The 20,984-nt window shown below is 37.6% G+C and overlaps 1 protein-coding gene across 1 annotated transcript in view; it reads right to left on the bottom strand.

Annotated features, from left to right (window-relative positions):
• Arpp21 (cAMP regulated phosphoprotein 21) overlaps positions 1 to 20,984 on the bottom strand; it is a 149,077-nt gene that overhangs the window by 59,973 nt on the left and 68,120 nt on the right. Inside the window, exons 10-14 of the mRNA XM_027932514.2 lie at positions 18,755 to 18,863; positions 16,758 to 16,859; positions 10,697 to 10,734; positions 8,573 to 8,632; positions 4,567 to 4,796 (exon numbers count right to left, since the gene is read on the bottom strand). Of these exons, the coding sequence (XP_027788315.2) occupies positions 4,567 to 4,796; positions 8,573 to 8,632; positions 10,697 to 10,734; positions 16,758 to 16,859; positions 18,755 to 18,863 (539 nt within the window). The remainder of the gene's footprint in view (positions 1 to 4,566; positions 4,797 to 8,572; positions 8,633 to 10,696; positions 10,735 to 16,757; positions 16,860 to 18,754; positions 18,864 to 20,984) is intronic.

The raw sequence follows: 20,984 nt of genomic DNA, 5'->3' as shown, positions 1-20,984 counted from the left end.
GCAGCTCAATTCACAATAGCCAAACTGTGGAACCAACATAGATGCCCTTCAATAAATGAATGGATAAAGAAACTGTGGTATATATACACTACTGTATATTACTCAGCAATGAAAGAAAATAAAATCATGGCATTTGCAGGTAAATGGATTGATTTAGAGAATATCATGCTAAGTGAAGTAGGCTAATCCCCCCCCCAAAAAAAAAAAAACAAAGGTAAATGTTGTCTCTGATAAGTGGATGATAATCTAGAATATGGAAGCAGGGGTGAGGAGGGTGAGTAGGTGGCACACACTCATACATTGCGGGTGAACTCACTCTTTGGATTTGGGCGTGGGATGAGTGGAGGAATTTTGGTTGGGGCACAGGGGAGAAGGGGAGGGAGCATGGGGGTAAGAAAGATAGTAGAATGAGATGGACATCATTACCCTAGGTACGTGTATAATTGCACGAATGGTGTGACCCTACTTTGGGTACAACCAGAGAAATAAAAAATTGTGCTCCATTTCTACAATGAATCAAGGCACACTTTGCTGTCATGTATAACTGATTGAATGAATGAATGAATGAATGAATGAATAAATTTGATGTTAGGGCAGTTTATGATAGGGAAAGGAAGAATACATCAGAGTGGCTAGGTGACTCAGATGAACTCTCAAGAGAAACAGAAGAAAAAGGAGAAATGGGAAAAGAGGAGAAAAGAGATCACAAAGCAAAGAAAAAAATCCAAACCAATAGAACTGGGCTGGAAGGAAGCAGCATGAGCTGATTCCAGGGGCAGGGTGGGGGGTTGGGAGATGAGGCAGGGAGCGGTGTAGAGGGCCAGGTCCCAGGTTTTAGTTTCTTGCCTGCTTCTTTCTAGCTTAGTCTTCTTCCGGAAATGATTCCTCCTTAGGCCTCAGAATACTTTTCTGTGAAATGCAAGCCCTATACTAAATACAAGGGGAACAGTGAAAAAGAAGGTGGCTTGAAGTTTCCCTTACTTGACCTAAACCGAGGCAGGTTCCTTCCAACCAGAAGCCCCTCACCTCACCTTTGTTAAAGTATTTCTTGTGCCTTTAATACATAAATCTGTCCTCTCTAACTTTCCCATGCTCATCCCAATGCTTAAAATCTCTCCCACTTTGATTTCAGTGGAGCTATTTCGGTCTCCCCTATTGGGACTGCCTTAACCCTTATTGTAAGAGCTCTCAACAAAGTTTCTGTTGCTTATTTAACCCATGAAGAACTACTTTTCTTTAACAAGAATCCCAAACCACAAAGGTTCTTTTTTTTTTCTGAATTAATTAATTCAAGAAAATATTTCCAGATCAGGGCAGGGAGGGTGTGGACACAGTCAGTAGAAGAACCCATGGTTTCCAAAATTACAGCAGAAAGAAAGTTTACCAGCATAGTACATATTAGCATAATACTAGGATGCATTAGCAATAGCAAGAAAGATTAACAAGAAGAGGAAGTAGGGAAAGGATTAGGCACCCATACAGTATGCAAAAACAGGATGTAGTCAAGGAATGTGACAACAGGGAGGATGCTCTGGCACCTGGAAAACCACTGGCCATGACACCAAAGATTATTAAAGCCAAAGGACATCTTGTATCTCTACAAAAGCTATTTGCAAAGTGTGGTTGCTCAAGAAAGAGCACTGTCTATTATCTGGAAAGTTAGACATGCACATTTCTGGGCCCCACTCCTCAGCTGCTGCCTCAGAATCTCTGGGGCAGGACCTACAATCTGTGACTTAACAAGTCCTTCAGCTGATTCAGGTGCAGCTAAAGTGGAGAACCCCTGTTCCAGAGTGAAATGGTGGATGATAATAAAACAGTAGTGTTTGACCAATATAAGAAGAAATCAATTCACTCCTATTTCTCAACTATATTGCCATTACCAAGAAAAAGTGAGGTTGCAGTACAAACATCATTCAAGTGCTCTTCATAAGGACAATGTAATGGCAACATGACCTCCACAGATGCATCCAGACATGTGGATGTGCTTGTACTTTCAGTCCTCAGTAAGATGCTTTCAACTAAAATGTAGGAAAGCATGCTTCTGGCATGGAAAAAAAGTCTCATTATTACCTACTTAAAGCTGAAACCCATGTAATTAAAAGAGGAGAAGAGTAACTTAAATGTCAAACTCCAGACTCAGTCTCTGAAAGTTTTTTAAAAAGTTTGCAATTCTACCTGAACAATGAAGTACAAGACAAAAAAGAAAAGAAAAGAAACTTGTGCTGATCTGAAGCTCCGTGACAGCAAAACTGACAGCTTTACTTCATAAAACCATCTTGGGAAATTGTAAGTTTGTTTTGACATCCTATCTTGAGTTTCTTTAAAAAAAAAAAAAAAAATTCCCGCTTTCCATGCCTACACCTTGACAAGCTTTCAAATGGAGACACTTAAATTAAAAGAGGAAAAATATATATATTGAGCATTTACAATCTCTAATCATTCTTCAAAGAACATGGCATTTTAGCATTCTTCAAGTGTATTAAATGTTTCCAAAGAGCTTTGCCAGGGACATGATTGGGGGTTGGTGCGTGGAAAATGATGATTAATTTTAAAATCTTAAGAGCTCTTTTGGTGAGCTGGAATTTTTAAGTGCACTATTTAAGATACTTGGTTTCTGCATTTTAAGGTTTAAAAGTATTTAACCTTTCTTAGTTTATGAGAGCTCAAGAGCACCACAGTGGATTTTCTTGACTTCAGCTGCTGGAGTAGTGGGATACGAGAGCAATTAATTAGAGTAGGAAATCAAGAACTCCACAACTGGTGAACAGAATTCACAGGAAGACAGCATGAGTCCCCTGGATCTAAGAAGCACCACATAAGTATATTGTAGTGACTGTTAATTGTATGAATGCTATTCATTTTCTTCTTATGTGGGAAAACATAGGATAATTTTGTGGGAGGAATATGTCAACAAAGTAATCATGTTAAACCATCAGTGTAATGAAGAGATTTTGCAGAATTCCTTCCTCACCTGCCCTAGCCCAAGTGCAAAGTATGGTGGGGAAAGGATTCCCAATGCAGGGCAGCCCATGACTATATACTCCAACTGGGGTATCCATTCATCATTACCATCCCTGCCCAAGTTTCCACTCACCTGCAACCCGAAGCCCAGGAATGTTCCCCCAGCATATCCTAACACCTAGGGCAGATCATTGAATCACAGTTCTCAGCTCGTGCCCCTAGTAATAGTTGGGGAGTCTGCTTTTTCTCAGTTCTCAACTCCCGCCCCTAGTAATAGTCAGGGAGTCTGCTTTTCGAAGGCAAAACCAAGTGTTATGCTTCCATCAACTTAAAACTGGTCAAATAGTTCTTGATCCTGGTTCTCCTGGATCTCCCATCATCACTCACCTCCTAAAGACTGTCCATGCTAACTTGAATGATATACCTAACTCAAAGTATCACTATTGCCCAGGGCAGTGGTGTATGCCTCTAAGTCCAACCACTCAGAAGATGGAGGCAGAAGGACCACAAGTGTGAGGCCAGCCTGGGCACCTTAGTGAGACCCTCTCAAAAAAAAAAAAAAAAAAAAAAAAAGAGAAAAGAAAAGAAAGAGCTGAGAATGTAGCTCAGTGTAGGGCACAGACTTAGCATTTGTGAGGTCCTAGATTCAATCCCAAGTACACCCCCCCCCACACACACACAAAATAAATAAATGAATAAAAACTAAAAAAACAATGTATATATGATATATAATACATATTTTTGCATGTATATACATATATATCACTTTATCTATATCACTATATCTACATGTATATATCTATATCCATCTAACTATATAAAATTATTTATTTTGGGATAAAAAAAATCACAGAAATAAAAAAAGGCACATACTCAGAAAATCTAAACCTCTCTAAGACTCACTTAAATGTAAAACAGGCATGAAAATATTAAATGGCAATAATAAAAATGAATGAGTGTTTCCTGGGTACTTATAATGTTCCAGGTATTATTCAAGTGGCTTTGAAAATCTTTATGCTTTTAGTCTTGATAACCTTACAACATGGATACTATTATTTCCATATCTCAAATGAGGAAACAGGCAGACATAGGCAAGTGACTTACTGAGTATCATACTGACAGTATGTTAATACAAGAACCAAATCTATAAATATTTTAATATGGATAGCTGCAAGGAATAAGTCTTAGTATTCAATTGAAAAACAATAGCTAACTTTAATAGTTGCTATGTGTAAGTGCCATGGTAATCATTTTTATGAAAGTGATCTAATTTCAACTTCAATTAAGTTTACCGGGAAAACTTAAGTTTAAGTAACTGAATGTAAATGAAGTAAATTTCAAGTCTAATGATGTGGGTTCAAGTAATATTCTACGATAACCTACATTTTATAGATAAGGAAACTGAAGATTAATGAGTTCAAGAACTTGACTTAGGTGCACAGCAAGAGAGGGTAGCCTATTAAAACCGTACCTTCTAATTGCCTAGAATGTGATGTAATCAATGACATTGTTATTAGTTAATTCAAAGAGAGAACGGTGACAGGAAGGGTTAGGTAGAACCCCGAAACATCAGAGGACATAAACCCATTCAGTACTAACTACCTGTTTTGGACAGCTTCCCAGAACTCCTGGTACTAGACGTACTGTCACCCCTGGTCAGCACCGTGATGCCCCCAAAACTCGCCGTCTTGGTCATAGTGGGCTTCAGATTGCGGTTGGAGCTGTCGGAGTCTGTGCTGCTCCAGGCCCTCTGGTGGTCCGACCACTTGAGTTCATTCTCCGAGCTGCTCTGCCGACTCCCAGATGTTCTCCCTGAGCTATCTCTGTTGCCCCTGGAGCATGGCCATCAGAAAGACGCACAGGAACAGAGTTACGGTGCACGAACGGGGTGGGTGGGCATAGATGGGGCCTTTCTTGGAAGAGTCATCTATGCAAGACCCTTCTTGTTAACCCTTTAATTAAGCCACTGGCTCCCCAAAACACTGCTACAAGCACCTTGATGATGTATAGACAGATAACACATCACATATGACACACATGTCACAAACAGAAAAACCAAACCTAGGAATGTCACATGATCCTTCTGCCAGGGAAGAAGAAGTAACTAGAAAAACATGGCATAGAATATAATTGTTACCTTCTCTTGCAGAGAGGATAGGGGGATAAGTTCTCGTGAGCCAATCCAACAATGAATTCGTGTTCAGAGGTAACTATAATTTTAAATGATTCTAAAAGGAATTCCCACGAAAGAAGGGTATTCTTTTTTTTTTTTTTTTTTTTTCTGTTTCTTCAGCAGTGAATAATTGGCTTGGAAAATCCATACAGGTCCAGAAAAGCTACTTATTAGTCTGTTTTGCAACTTTATGATACGTATCTGAACTCACAAAGGATATGACAGACAGCACAGAAGTCACAGAAATTGCTAACCCCTGGTAAGAATTACTCCTGATGAGTTTAACCTTCATGGTAGAGGAAATAGCCTTTTAATCCTTTTCACACAGAAAAGCCTGTGAAAACAACAGTGTCAACACTATACGCCATACACTGACAAGAAGCTTTCCAGAGGGGTCAGTGGAAATACCAGAAATATCTTGAAGTGAAAGATCATACTTGTTCAAAATTCAAATACAATGAATGCACTAGAGGTAATCCAATAGCTAGAAGTGAATTTTGAAGCCTCCAGAGTAATTTAAAGAGTATGCAAATCTGCATGTGTTCTATTAAGAAACTTGATAAAAAAACAATTGCATTTTCATTGGTTTCCAATGTGCTCTAAAAGTAACTTTGTTAATATTTCTGACACTTTTTCTGAAGATGGAAATAACCCATAGATAAAATATCCTAAGATTCTTGTAGATTATAAAGAAGTGAAAGGGGACATATATCATGGGCAATAAATATGGCCCTTAATTTTATATCAGTATAAAATGTGACATTTTCAAGTCCTGAATCCAGTCTCATAACTGTGATCCAGGAGCTTTGTTTAAAATATTCTTTTAAAGACAATAATTTTATTGCTATTGAGATATGCTAGAGGTCTGTATAGCTCATTTAAACACTCACCAACTACACTCTGCAGAAGGTGCACAGAAATTTAGGTTTTGCTTCAAATGGATCCAAGAGATAATAAAAATGAAATTAGCTAATCTGTGACAGGAACTTCATCAAGCAAGGGGAGAAAGTGAAACAGAAAACTCACAAAACAAAAAAAAAAAAAACATTTTCAAAGAGAACACTGGATGAAAACACTCCATGCCCTGCCACCTGCCCCGCCTCCCCATCAATGTTTCCTTACATTCTCTGTTCTCAGAACCTCAGGTCCTTGGTTTAGAAATAAGAACCATCTGAAAAAGACCAGGCTGCAGGAGGAAGTACCCTCAGCAATGGCCAGGTAATTTTAGTTCTTACATTCCTTCGAAATATAAGAAAGCCATGGGAGATAGGATATAGAAAAACTGCCCTTTCAAGAATTTGATGCTTCATTCCTGATAGTTTTTCTTTCCATATCCAAATTCAACTTCATTCTTCTCCTGTGTAATTCTGATTATGTTGCCCCTTCTTTGACAAGGTCTGGCTAAATCATTACTTAGCAATTATGAATTCACCAGGTATATGAGAATAATCTCATTTGTAGTTAATTTGGAATATTTATTATAGAAAAACACTGGCTTGCATGTGGGATGGTCCCTAACCTCAGTATGTAGGATACATCAGAAGAAGTGAGTAGTGAACCCTTTTTCCCATCACTAGTTCTGCTTCAATATGCCTCTCCCCACGACCTGTGCACATCCATGTGAGGAATCCAGACTTCTATATGTCAGCATAGCGGAGAATTTCTTTGCAAAGGAGATAAGCACCACTCTCCCTGGATGCAAATTAGTCCTGTGTTGTACTCTACACCCTTTCACCTGGTAGAGCTATTTCTAGAGAGAAGAGAGGTCTTCTAGACTGGCCTCATCATTTGGTCAGTAAGACAACCTGAGATTTTCTTAGCTTTATTACTTTGATTACTGACTCAACTCATCATCCCAAGCCAAGATCTGTGCATTTTTAAAATAAGTTGCTGCTTCCGGGAGTTAGCATTAATGAGATTCAAAATAGCATGTGAATCTATTTTATGGTTGTAGGTGTTCACACACTGAAACATATTTTGTACTATTCTATTCATTGATTATTTAGCCCAACAATGGCAGGGTGATGCCCAGAATTGAATTTCATATCTGTCAGAGTGTGAAATCATAGACTTTATAGAAAAACATGTCTGACAGGTGTTTCACTTTCCCTCTTAAATTCAATGCTGGACCCCTCTAACTAGAATCCAGGAAAAGAGTAGGAATAGAATATCCAGTCATTGGAGGTGGCCCTTTCATAGGCAACTAGAATTTAAACCTAGGAGAGACACAAAGCACATACTCTAAATTCAGTCTGTGCTGATTAACAACTGATGTGTCCATTTTCTTACATTTATGAACATTGTAATTTTTTTGCCCCAGTTATGGATGATGTGCACTCTGGATTGCCTTCACAACTGTGTAGGTGGCTTGAGCTAAGTTGTCTTTCTGAGTTTCTGTCCTTGGTCATTTTGGTAGGTGATGGAATGTTTAGGATGTCTGACCTAAATATAGGGCAACTCCTCAAAGGGGGAAGTTTGGGGCCTGTGTAAACCTAACATCCTCTTGGGGGTGAAATGCATGTTTTTATCTATATTAGCCTATACAAATTAAATCATAGCATGATTATAAGGGTAATGGTAAATTTTATTTTTTCTCTGGGTTTTCAAGAAAGAGATGCAGGATTTTTTTCTGCCCTAGTGTAGAGGAACCAATTGTTCTGATTTCACTAAATTCAGATTTAATGGCATAAAGATAATTTCTGAACACCCGATTTATCCATATTTCTTAGTATTTTCTTTCTTCTTAATAGGAAACTTTTTTGGTTTTGCCTTTCCTGTAGCAGAGAGGTATCCTACTATTTACAAATGTGTTAATATATTTGATAGGTTGGTTAAAAATAAAAATAGGTATGGTCCCTCTGCATCTATGGAGCTATCATCTGAACACAGAACTTTAAAATATATTTTTTTTATCTTTTCCCATTATCCTACACAGATCTCAATTTAAGTAGCTCACTATAATTGGAAGGAACATCATAGCCTCCTTTAGAAATAAAATTCGTGCTTAAAAATACATTTGAATATTATGAGGGAAAATAGAGACCTAAAAGTTACTTAACCAAATAGTTATCACTGATGTATTTTCCAGCGCTGGAAATATGTACTCGATTTCAAACTGTCAGAGAAATTTTAACTTGGTATAATTTGCTGAAAGAGTTTGGGAATGCTAAATAAGTGTGTTGCCAAAGTGAGTCCCGAAACACACAAAGTCAGCAGAAGAACCTTGGAGAACCACATAGAAAGAGGTAGCTTTCCAGTCCCGCCTCTCACATGATCCATACGATACCACACTAGCTGGGTAACAAACTCTGCAGTGAGAGCACGGAACATGTTTTATTTCATGAACAGAAATATTTTACACTAATACACTTATATTTAACATCGATTCTGCCACATAATCTGAAAACACAGTTTAAAAAAGTAAACCATACCAACCGAAAGAGCTGTCTTTTCTTATAGGTCTCATTGCATATGTTACTGTCCTCCAAGAGCCTACTGGAAATGAAAAACATGGTTTTTTATGATATAAAACCTAAGGATACTAAATGCCTTATGTTAAATGGATGTGTACTCTGCTATAGCACACCTTTATTGTAAATTCCCACACACTATGTTTCATTTGTGCGACATTAAGTTTTGTCATAATAAATTAATGACAGTGTGACAGAATTAATTCCCCTACCCTAGGAAGAAGGCACAGATGCCAGAAAAGAAAGAAGAGAAAGAGAGAGGAAATATAGGAAACAGAAGGAGTGAGGATAATGAAAGAAATCACTATAAATATAATAAGAGATTTAACAAAACATATAAGTAGTGGTTTTTTTCTTAAGTAATATTATTTTTATTTGGGGAGCATGATGAAATATTGAAATTCTAGAGGCAATAATTTTAGAAATAGATTTATTTTTATAGGAAAGTCACTCAATTCTAGGACCATCAGGACTTCACATATGCAAAGCGTATATGTGAGTTATTCTTGTAATGTTGACTAGAAGCCAACTGATGAATAGAATTAGGGTGTAAGGTAGGGGAAATTACTGGTTAGAAGACTAGGGAATAAGGTTTCCCACCCAAATAAATTGCAAATGCTTACTTAATACTTAATTTTTTTATATGGATATAGAATTTGGAATGCTTCAGAATCATCACCAAAATGTTAATGCTCCCAGATTCAGTTTCCCTAAAAATAGGAAAATTTGCCAAATTCTGTATGAATCATAATTTTTTTAAACACAGAGATCATATAGACTTATTTTATAATACTTTTTAAGATAAAAGAAAATTACGTGAAGATTTCAGTTACGTGTAGATTTCCAAGTGCTAACATAGTGTGTTTTTTTTTTTCAATCAGTTATCTCTAATGCCGAGTTTTAATTTATTTAATTTATTTATGGTACTGGCATTGAATTAGTCTCCATTTTAACCAATTTTAGTGGAACAGTCATTAAGCCAACACCTGAAATAAAATTCACCAACAACTTATTTATGAATACTATATTTCTAAATCAAGTTGTAGATTTTAATACATCTTAAATGTGATTAGTCCTGTTAATATGGATTCCTTAATTTCTCCTGAATATCTGCAATTAAATCAAGGGGACACTTTAATATCTATGTCGACTTAGGTCCATTTTAAAAAGGTACTTTTAGAAAGATATATGTTAAGTGTGAAAAATGTCTAGTCTTATTCCGAAGACTATAAATTTCACAACTACCTCCCTCCACTAACTCCCAAGACAGGTGAACTGCTACATTTAGACAGGTATGCTTGCTTGCTTGCTTCCTTTGTCTTTATATCAGGGATTGAACCCATGGGTGCTTAACCACTGAGCCACATCCACAGGCCTTTTTATTTATTTTTTTAATTTTTAATATAGAGACACAGTCTCACTGAGTTATTTAAGGCCATGCTAAATCACTGAGGCTGGCTTTGAACTTCAAATCCTCCTGCCTCAACCTTCTGAGCTGCTGGAATTATAGGTATGCACCACCACACCCAGCTCTAGATGAAGTTTTCCATGTTAGCTCTTTAAGAAGATGAACTGATATTTAAGAATGAGAAACTTAAAGTAATATTATTCCAATTATTTTTTGTTTAGCTATAGAATTATAGGATAGAAGTGGCTAATAATACCAAATAAAGTCCTTTAAGCAGCCTTCTCAATAAGCCAATAGAGTTGCAAATTCCTGTGTAGACTCAATATTTCCTTGTTTCAATGCCTGGGGAAGGTAACAGGAATTCCACCTTGGGAAGGACACAGGATTGAGACTAAATAAGGAAACTGTTTAAGCCTCTGTTTGAAAGTAACTGAGAGAACTTTTTCCCCAAATTAAATACTCTTTAGACATGCTAAATAACATAAGTGAAAATATATGTGTGTTTAGACATGTTAAATAACATAAGTGTGAATATATATGCGTGCACACACAGATATATGTATTTATTTATACATACATTCAAGCACACTTATATATGGGATATATATGTATATGGGAATATACAGGACACACATGACAAACTATTCTTCTAACGACACAAAAAATAAAATTTCATTTTACCTGTTTTCCACATAAAGGCTTTCCTGGGAGCAAACTGACTGAAAAATAAAAGAAAAGCATTGTATCAGATGTTCTGGATATGCTGAGGGTGGTCCCAAATCCTTTCTTGATTTTAAAATTACCTTTCCCCTCCTAAGGGAAAAGGATTAAGAAAAATATGTACAAAAGATGGAAATTTTAAAAAGGAAAAAATATAGGTTAGTGTTAGAAAAGTCAACGATTCTCATGTAGCACAGGGGATATGTCCAGGTTTTCAACAGATTGAGCACCATTCAGCCTCATGGTCAGAAGAGAAATGTGAATGAAATTGCTGGAGAAACTCATGACCACCTTCAGAGTCTGAGCAGCGAGTGGTTTCTTCTGGAGCTGTGGAGGTACAGTCACCAACAGAAGCCAGGGGAACAGGCTCAAATCAAGGCACAGCATGCAAGGTTGGATGAATCCACCTAAGAATGGGAGAAGTGTGAAGCCACAATTCTACAATAACATACCTGGCAACTATAAACTCTCACAAAAGAAAGAGATTAACCACTGGTCTCTCAAAATTGAAGAAATGCCATCTATCTATCTGTGATCATAATAAATAAGGAGGATAGAACACGTTTAATGAATCAAACCTAATTAGTAAAAAAAAAAAAAACAAAAACCTATCAAACTCCATCTGATATTTCTTAGTTTTGCACATAGAAAACCAATGACTTTATTTTATTTTTTTTTTACATCTGTTTGCCTAGAATTCATTTCTCTCTTATCTTGTGGTTAATATACAATGTGGGGAAGATAGAATTCTGTCAGAATTACATGCTGGAGAATGGTGAGTCAGATTAAACTTAAACAAGCAGAATAAGAGAAGTCTAGGCAAATTATGGTGCTGGGACACAAGACCACTTTCAAAGTATTAAATTTCTAAATATAAGTATACAAGCACCATATTATGTGTATATTTTCTAAATGATAAGTGACAATTAAAGGCATAAATGGAGACATAGCTGGTCTATTTTAAGATAAACAAAACTGAAGAAATACTAACTAATGACCTTTCAATGAGCCTTGAACTAAAAGATGTTGCTAATGTAACCGCTGCTCAAAGAGGCAAGCAGGATATTGGTTTCTCTTTTCAATTTGCTGGAGAAATCATTTCCTTCCACTAAGCCAGAGGGGATGGAGTGAGACATGGTGTTTTGCTCAGTGGTCTGAGCATTCGGTGCAGACATCTCTAGAATCATTTGTTTCAACCTTTCTATATTGAAAAGGTATCCATAATCTCAGGTGTGCAAAAACCTTAACGTATCAAAAGGCAAAAAGAGCCAATTAAAATCTCTACTTTCAGAAAATAGCTTTTTGAAATTTGACATTTATATGTAGAAAGTGAGGAAAATACAAATAATGTGCCATCAACATTATTCCTGTAAAGATCTTTTCAGGGTACATTAAACACGCTAGCCTCTTTATTTCTGTTAGTTTGGTTTTGCTACCTACCAACTTGAGTCAAGTCATGGTATATAAAAGAAAGTGAGGTTGTTTCAAGGTATACATTATAAGGTCGATTCTCTGCTACTTTTCAGCTCAACATCAGTTGGAAAGGGGTCAACTAAGTTTATACTATTTTGCATGGGACTGGACTTATCAGGAAATCCACTTCTCATAAGAAGGAGTTTTTCATAAACATACCGACCTCTTCAGATTTGTGAATCTAATAGCATTTGGGAGGAAATGAAGCAACTCAAACTTTTTGAATAAAAAGTAAGATTTTCAAACTCTTTGAATAAAAAGCAAGTCAAGGATACCTTTCCAAAAAACATAACTCAAAAGTATTTTTCTGACTTTTGTGGAAAGGTCCAGTAATAAATCATCTCATCACCCCTTTACCACATTTTCATAAATAAGACACAGGTGGTTATTAGCTATGATTCAATAGCTGATGAAAATAAAACTTTTTAAAAAATTATATTAATAACTTGCACATTTAATAGCAGAGAAGGATAAAATTGTCACAGTAATTAAGTGCAACATTCAAAGCTGTCACTTATATGCATTCCAAGATATAAAAGGCTCCCTTTTCAAAAAAGGAGAAAAATGATTTTGCCTAATGGGTTACAGAGTTCTCTCCCACATCCCGCCCCCACCTCTGGTGGCATCACATATCCTTGAATCCTTCTCCCTGAAGAGGGATCTCAGTGTGTGCTGGGAAGACCCTGGACAAGCTCCTCCCTAATTTCCAATTTATACACAGATATCCTTTGTCAATTACCATCCAGGCAAAACATAACTTTCCCAATTGTATTGTTTTCTCAACCAAATTTCCCCAATTTAGCAACATCATACAAAATTAACCATTAAAGAAGCTGAAATCCTTGCCAAAGTAAAAGAGTTGGATCCCAAATATTACTGACTATAAAAACATGATAATTTGTTATTTGAGAGCTAAATTCTTCTGCACTCTGAACACCTATTTAGCTCTCAAATAATTAATTAATGTATCTGATTTCAAGATACTCAAATTAACAACCTGTATTTGAATTTTTTTCTAGAAAAACCACCAAAGCAACCTGCATTTTTGATTATGTGCCTGCATATAAAAGTGCATACACACCCTCACACTCTTCACACACTCACACACACCTTAGACAACAAGATACATATGGAAAATACACAAAAACATCTCTAATTTTAAAATAAATTTGATTTTTATTCAACTGTAAATACTAGAAAGTATTTCTCATCTCATTGTTGCTTCAAGTAGCAAAAAAAAAATTATGTATGCTTTTTCAATATTTGAACTGCTTTGACTAACTAATTACTGAAAAAAGCTGATTTTGTTGGCTCAATTTTTAAATTATGAGAAAACTAAATTAAAGATGATCTAAGAAAAAGATTATATTTTTATAATATAATTTCCTTATGCTGGATCCTTTGCATTTGTTTTATAATTGACCTAACTTACTTTATTACCTTATGAAAGAACAATTCTGTGCCTCAACAGTTTGGGCAGTGATCAGTGATCACTTGGGAACCTAGAAATGTACAGATGAAAGCCCCCTAATATGTGCTGTCATGATGTAAGTGGTGAGGGAGATCTGTTATTACGTGTGCTATTCAAGAAAGTTTATGTTGCTATGCCACGTCCTTGAGAATTTGTGTCATAGAGGATACAGTACTGTTCTGTTCATATAGAGTCGCCCCCAAAACTCCCTGCCTCTTAATATTCATGACATTATGTGGGACCTCCAACACTGTTCTGAGGTTGGTACGTGTGTCCAATAGACTATGGCAGAAAGGAACATACATTAGTGCCGAGACTAGATTATATAAGACTGTGGCTTCCATCTTTGGATGTCTCTGTTTCTCTCTTGAATCACTTTCTCCAGAGGAAGCTAGTTATCATTCACAAAGACACTAGCAGATTGTGGAAGAGCCCACCTAGTAAAGAATGGAGACTTCCAGGCTATTGCCAAGGAAGAACGGAGGCCTGCCAATAACGACTTGAGTATGTGAGTATGGACACAGGCAGTTACTCAGTCAAGCCTTAAGATGATAGCTAGACACCTTGAGTTAGAACTACCCAACTGAGTCACTCCCAGATTCCTGACCCACAGAAATGGAAATAAGCATTTTTGTTTGTTTGAAACTGCAAAATTTTCAGATAACTTGTCACACTGCAATAAATACTTAAAGACCTAGTGGTATACTTAAGTATCTCTAGCAAGTTATAGGGTCAGGTAGAAAGACAATGGACACATGTTCATGCACATAACATCTTATAAGTGATATTGGAACTTCCATTTGACTCTGGAAACCCTTCTGTGAGTGTATTTTCTGTATAGGTTACGAATTTTAAAGTCCTATCCTTTGATGGCAGGTTCAAAGTAGTGCCAGATACAGGATGGTGCCCCATTTAAATTATTAAAGCCAGAAATGGTCACCAGAGAGCCTAGGAAAGCAGCTCACATCTCTGTGTCTGCAGAGGGAACAAGTCACATCATTTGAAAGAAGGCTGCCAAAGAATGTGGTGCAATGAAAAGGTTAGGGCCCTGGCTTGGAATTTGAGCTTTTTCACAATTAAGTCTGCTTTTACTTTTCAAAAAAATGTTAATAGGGCTGGGTGTGTAACTCAGTGGTAGAGTGCTTGCCTGTCATGCGGAAGACATGGGTTCAATCACCAGCATGTCAATATAAATAAATAAATAGAGCAAGTGGCCATGAAGTCTTTAAATGGCCTGCTGTGGTTTAACCTGCATCATAGATCCCCAGCAGCTAATTTCTTTAGCAGGGTGGTAAGGAAGTCTGCATAAAGAGGGTTGTGCAGACTCCTGATCTCTGAGATGACCGTGACTGCTCAGGGACCTGAGAATCACTAAATGAAGGCAGCACAGGCATCATCCTCAGCCCGACAGCCATCTATCTGAAAGAGTGCTTTCATCACCTATCTCTGTGATACAACTTTAAAAAAAAAACAACGTAATACTGCTATGCATTGTCTGCAGTCGGTATTTGTTTCTCAATATAACAACTTGTTCACAAATCGCCCAACTTGTCAGAACCAAAGCATGAGAAAAAAAAGTGTGTACATGTGTGCATGAGAGCAATAGTGCACGTAGAACAGAAGAATAAAAAAACTATCTGCGAAAAGGACTATCTGCCAAAAAAAAAAAAAAAAAAAAAATCTCTCTGTGAAGGCTTTAGGAACGAACATGCTGCCACCCAGCCTACTGTAGGTATTCTTTCCCAATTGTGACAAAATTAGATCCTCTCATCACTTCATTCTTGTATCTAGCAAATGCAATGAAAACCCCAGTGTGCCAATCTGTGCTATGTCCCACCAAAAATTATGTCTACAGCAAAAGCCTAAGTAGCCCCTACATCTGCAGAATCTTATAGAATTGCATCCGGACCTCCAGCCATGGAGAGTTCTATCTCACTCTCACACTCTCCCAATTTCAGAGTTCTAGGGCACCCGTCATCAAAATTCTATTTTAGTGTATTCTAGAAGATTGGGGTTGGTTCAAATGTGAAAGAAGTGCAGTTAGAAGACGTTGAATCACTCCTGCAGCCTTAGATGAAGGAACCAGCACTTGCAGAAGGTCACAGACACTGGCTTGGCCTGAAGCCACCCAGGACAACAGCCCTCCTGCTTCTGTGCTGAGCATTGACGCCAAGCTCTCTAGGCTGGACTGTGTGGTCTCTAGGAACAAACTGTAGCAGGAGTCAAACACTGTCCCTGCTGAGGCAAAGCTGAAAGCCTTGGCCATGGAGAGCACCACAAAGGAGCTCACATCTTCCCTTCTGCAAAGGAAAGAACCCACAATGTTTGAGGAGGCCCCAAGTGATTTCCTAGAATGGAAAGCTACAATGACTACTTGCCCTTTTAAAGTCCTTGCATTTAAACCAAACTTTTACTTGTTTACTTTTTTTTATTTCATTTAATTGCATTTTCTCTTGGCCATAGTGGGTGAAGGCTAAAAAATATTCCTGTCCCATTTTCTTTGTTAGGATTTGAACAAAAGAAATTGTTTTATGATTACTTCCTTGACAGACTATTCTCTGACCTGAACGGATCTGAAATCAGGGGGAAAAGATGAATTTGATTATCTAACTTCAGGAAAATGAAGAGTCCATATTTTCTAAAGACTCAGAAAATACTCTGGATATTTATATGGTTCTATGTGTGTATATGATCAATGGGCTGCTTTTTGTGATTATTTCCTCTGCACAATGTTGGTGTACTAAAATATACACTAACAGGTGATCTGCTGCCTGATATGGATGTTAAGGTACTGTTGCAAATCAGATATCCTTCCTTGGTACTGAAGGTCTGTTTTGTTGGCTAATGTTAAACCTTTCTACCCCTATCAGTCATACCCTAGGAACACACCCAGACCCTTGGCTAGTTTTCCATCACTTCCCTGAACCAGGTCCTCTAAACACCTCTGGTTTGCTGCAATTCGATTTGTTCCCTGGCTCCAGTCTCCTTACTTCCTGCCAGCTCACTGTCTGGGGAATGAGGCTGCCTTACTGCTGATGGAAGGACCACACTAAAGAGGCAATTAAAACAACTACTCACATCGTGTGCAAATATTCTCTCCCTCACTCTCTGATATTCCTCTTCTCTCTCTTCAATTGATTTACTTCGTCTGTCATCTCTAAATGGATGCATTCTGTTTTGCTGAACAGAAAAAAGAAATCAGGACGGTTATCCAAGTTGAGTTGTTAGAAATCTGCAGTTAAGCAACTGTCAGCTAAGAATAATAAATGTTCATTTAAACAAATGGAGCATGACAAGTCTCACTCCCTCTGGCCCCTAAGGAGGCTGTTTGGGGTACATGTATCATGTGTGTGCGTGGCATGCAATGACTACAAATGTTTGCTGCTGCTCCTGGTTGCTGCCTTGCTGGATGCAAGTAGCACAGGTGCATCTAAAATGTACACGCCTGAATGTACCTTGGGTGTTCAGCCAGTGCAGGTATGTAGTGGCTCACCAGGGATGGATTCTGTCTCCCTTGCTATCCTGGATAATCTGACTCCTCAGAAGGAGTCCAAATGCTTATTTAAAATTAAAAAAAAGAAGAAGAAATGGCTAGTTCAAGGTGACTGAAGGAAGAAATGGCTTTGAAAAGTTCAGAACTGGACAAAATGTAAGTGAACAAATAGAGTGGGGGACAGAAAGAAAGATATGGATACAATCTCTTAATTTGCATTTTTTATTCACTCAGTGACTGATTCTGTGAATTGCACCTGATATAAGAAGAAGGACCTCAGGCTTATAAACTAAATCTAACAAAACCTGTTTGTTGATAAGGGTCAATAGAAGAAAACAATTCAAAGAACCCAGCATGAGGAGTGCTCTTCATTCTCTCATCTGACCAGCTCCTGCATCTCAACTGCCTTCCTAATTTTCACCATCCCTGACCAAATGCTCTGCACTGACCGCATTCACCCATCCACGCGACAGACACCCACTAAGTGCACCACGCAGGCACATGTCTCATGGGCAACATGAGCCACGGTGTAGCTCGGTGGTGGTGGTGGGAGTAAATGAGATACAAATGATGAACAGGTTTCAAAAAAGTGTGTCAGAAATGCACACACTGGCTTCCAGTGACTCACAGAGAGTAATTAAAATAACTTGAGTGAGATGCATATTGTCTTACCTTTAAAAATTCTAAAGCAAAAAGTCATTTCCAAAAAAAAAAAAAACACAAAAAACTATTTTGATTGTCAGAGACACAAAGTATAATTGTAATGGCATTCAGCTGACTTTCTACTGCGCTTGTTATCATTTAAAAATTTGTTTTACTTAGTGTTCTTCCTAGTCACCCTGGACCCCACATCCTCCCCAGACTTAGAGAAAAGATTTCGTAAAGTCTCTTTACCCTTGTCGGAAGTACCATGATTATTGCTACTCTAGAACAACACAATGTTTTGTCACAAACAATACACAAGGATAAAGTTCTGCTACACTTCATGCAAAACGAGCAGACAGTTTACATGGACCATAAAACATGGGCAGGAGAAGGGGGTGGGAGACTAGAACATGAACTCAAAGTCTTTTCTGTGAAGTCTTATTTTAGGATAGTTGCAAAATCCACCTGTCCTCACCATAACAAGGTTTGTTCTTTACAGCTACACCGGTTGATCATCGGTCCGTATTGAAAATCCAGCTCAATTTGTGCACAACTGAAGGACAAAGCTGTAGGGAGTGGAACGACTGCCAGAGTTACACAGACATCTGGAAATGCGACTGACAAAGCTTTTCCCCACAGCTCGGAGCCTGTGGCACCCCGACCCGCCCCCCCACAAGACATGCAGCAGGAACTGCGCCAAGCACCACCCATGCAGCCCAACACAGAGCCATTGCTAAAGCAACCAGACAGTTTTTGGCTACCCATTGAATGCCAAAGGGGGAGGCAAGGGGAAGCCAGGGTTTGGAGAGAGGGCAGTAGTATCAGAGGCAGGGGAGGGCTGGGAGGCGGGGAGGGGACAACAGAGGAATGACAAGAACATCAGTCAGCCCACCTTCAAAAACAACAACGTCAGCCACTCTCAAACTTGAGAACCAACCTGATTGTCTTCTTTATCAATACTAGAGTTATCTCGCTTCAAGATAAACCGCTTCTGGGATTCTTCACCTTTTTCATCTTTTAAATGTTCACAAAACCTTTGCTCTGGTCTGCCAGCAAAGTAAAACATATCAATAAAAAAAGTTTTTCCTCTGTTTAAAGTTATCTCTTAGTGTTTTCCCCCACCGTGGCATTTAACTTTTTGAAAAAAAAAAAAAAAAGTTTAGAAGTTGTTCCGATATTAGAGTTGCTGGCAATATACAGGCAGGGATTCTTTACATGTTGCTAGAATAACCTTTTGTTTTGAATTCAGACTCTTGGTTGCTGCATGCTGATCACCATAGCTGAAGTTAAAGAAAAAAATTTAAAGACCTGCACATTTAGACTGTATATAGATGTTCTCTTCAGTGATTTTGACCTCCATCACTCCTGAATTCAAACAAATTCCCACTCTGATTCTCAAACAAATATACAGGGTTAGTACATTAATCCACCAATGTCTGGAAACTTGGAGAATACCTCTCATGATATCTTAAGAGTCTTCTGAGTCTGTAGCAGGAGCTGATCATTTAAAAATTGTTTGTGACAAACGTCCTGGAATCTTGCTCCACTAGACTGACATTCTTGACCATGTTTGTAAATCAGCTCAGTAATTGGGGAAATGAGATATTTAGTTTAAACAACTCAATGACTGATTTGTATAGGGGAAAAAATGCTCCAAGCAGTTACACACTATTGATTAGTCAATTGATTTTTTTTTTTAGGTTCTCTTAATCACTTGGTATTATTGAAGGGAAGGGCTCAACTTCTTTGTTAATTTCCCACGATGTCACTATATACCAGAGAACTCAATGAATGACGTGGTCTTGGGTTCATCCACAGAGGAAGTGCAAAAATATTTGTCCCTAGTTTAGAAGCAGTTGTAATTTATGACTTTCATTAAAGAATCTCTGTCATGTCTGATATATTACTTCTAAAGCTTAGGGGGGTTCTATCCCTGCTGGGTTCATTATTCCTTTAGTCATTGGGACTCCACTGCAGTGCCTGTTGTTTGAGGTGGGTGACCAGTAATTAAGAAAATCTCATCATTTGATTATACTACAAAATAAGCAAGTAGCACTTTGAAAACAAAGAAGTAGCTTCAGTGTATAATTCAAACCTTGATGATATGCTTTCTTTTCTTAAATACATGGATATAAATTATAATAACATTGATGAGCAGGTAATAGTAGAAAACTGCAATAATATCAGTTACAATTTCTAGAGCTGTTTATAATTGTTGCAAAGCAGTGCCACTACCTTGTTCAATCCTTATAGTAAAAGCTTGATGCAATAAAAGCAGACATTTTTTGCCTATTTTAAAGAATAGGAAACCATCCCTTAGTGATTCTTTTTACTGTATAGATTGGCCTACTAAGCCACAGGCATCCAACAGCCTGGTCACATTCTCATAGACACTTGGTTCAGTCCCTTTCTAATTTCACCATGCACATTGAGCTGACAGAAAACAAACCTCTATCACATCACTTTAGTGATCAACGTGAACATTTCCCACCCAACTTAAAATGTAATCAAATGCAATACACATTCTGGAATCAGAACTATAACATTAAAAATTGCAACATAAGGGCTGGGGTTGTGGCTCAGTGGTAGAGCACTTGCCTTGCAAGAGGCACTGGGTTCGATCCTCAGCACCACATAAAAATAAATAAACAAAATAAAGATATTATGTCCATATAACTAAAAATAATATTTAAAAATTGCAACATAAGGAATGAATAAAACTGCACTTTATAGTAAAGGAGCCATGTACAGTAGAGAAATAAAACATCATTTGGAGTAGAATAGTCCCAGGACACTTCATGTATATCGGTGAGTCTGACAACAGCACTGTGTAATTGTGTATAGTTTTGGGTCACACTAAGTGATAAAAATTCTCCAGAAGTTTTTTTAGCTGTCACTTTCAAAAATATTTATACATTGTTATATAGGTTTTTTTTTATAGCAAATGAAATTAGGATGTTGACTTAAATAAGGATGTTGCTTGTGTCAATCTTAATTAGGTTTCTTCTAATGTCCCTGGGCTCTGCAGGCTGATAAGCTCTAGTGAGTGAAATGATTCGTTTACATTTACAGATTTTTTTTGTCTTCTTTTTCTAACATTCTGTAATTGTTCACATAAAAATAAGGTGGTCTCAGAATGTGGACTTTTTGATTTGTGACCATAAGGT

The sequence above is a fragment of the Marmota flaviventris genome, chromosome 1 (genome assembly GCF_047511675.1).
Source record: "Marmota flaviventris isolate mMarFla1 chromosome 1, mMarFla1.hap1, whole genome shotgun sequence".
NCBI classification, from domain to species: domain Eukaryota; kingdom Metazoa; phylum Chordata; class Mammalia; order Rodentia; family Sciuridae; genus Marmota; species Marmota flaviventris.
The sequence above is the reverse complement of the archived record's forward strand: the minus strand, read 5'-3'. Positions and strand labels throughout refer to the sequence as shown.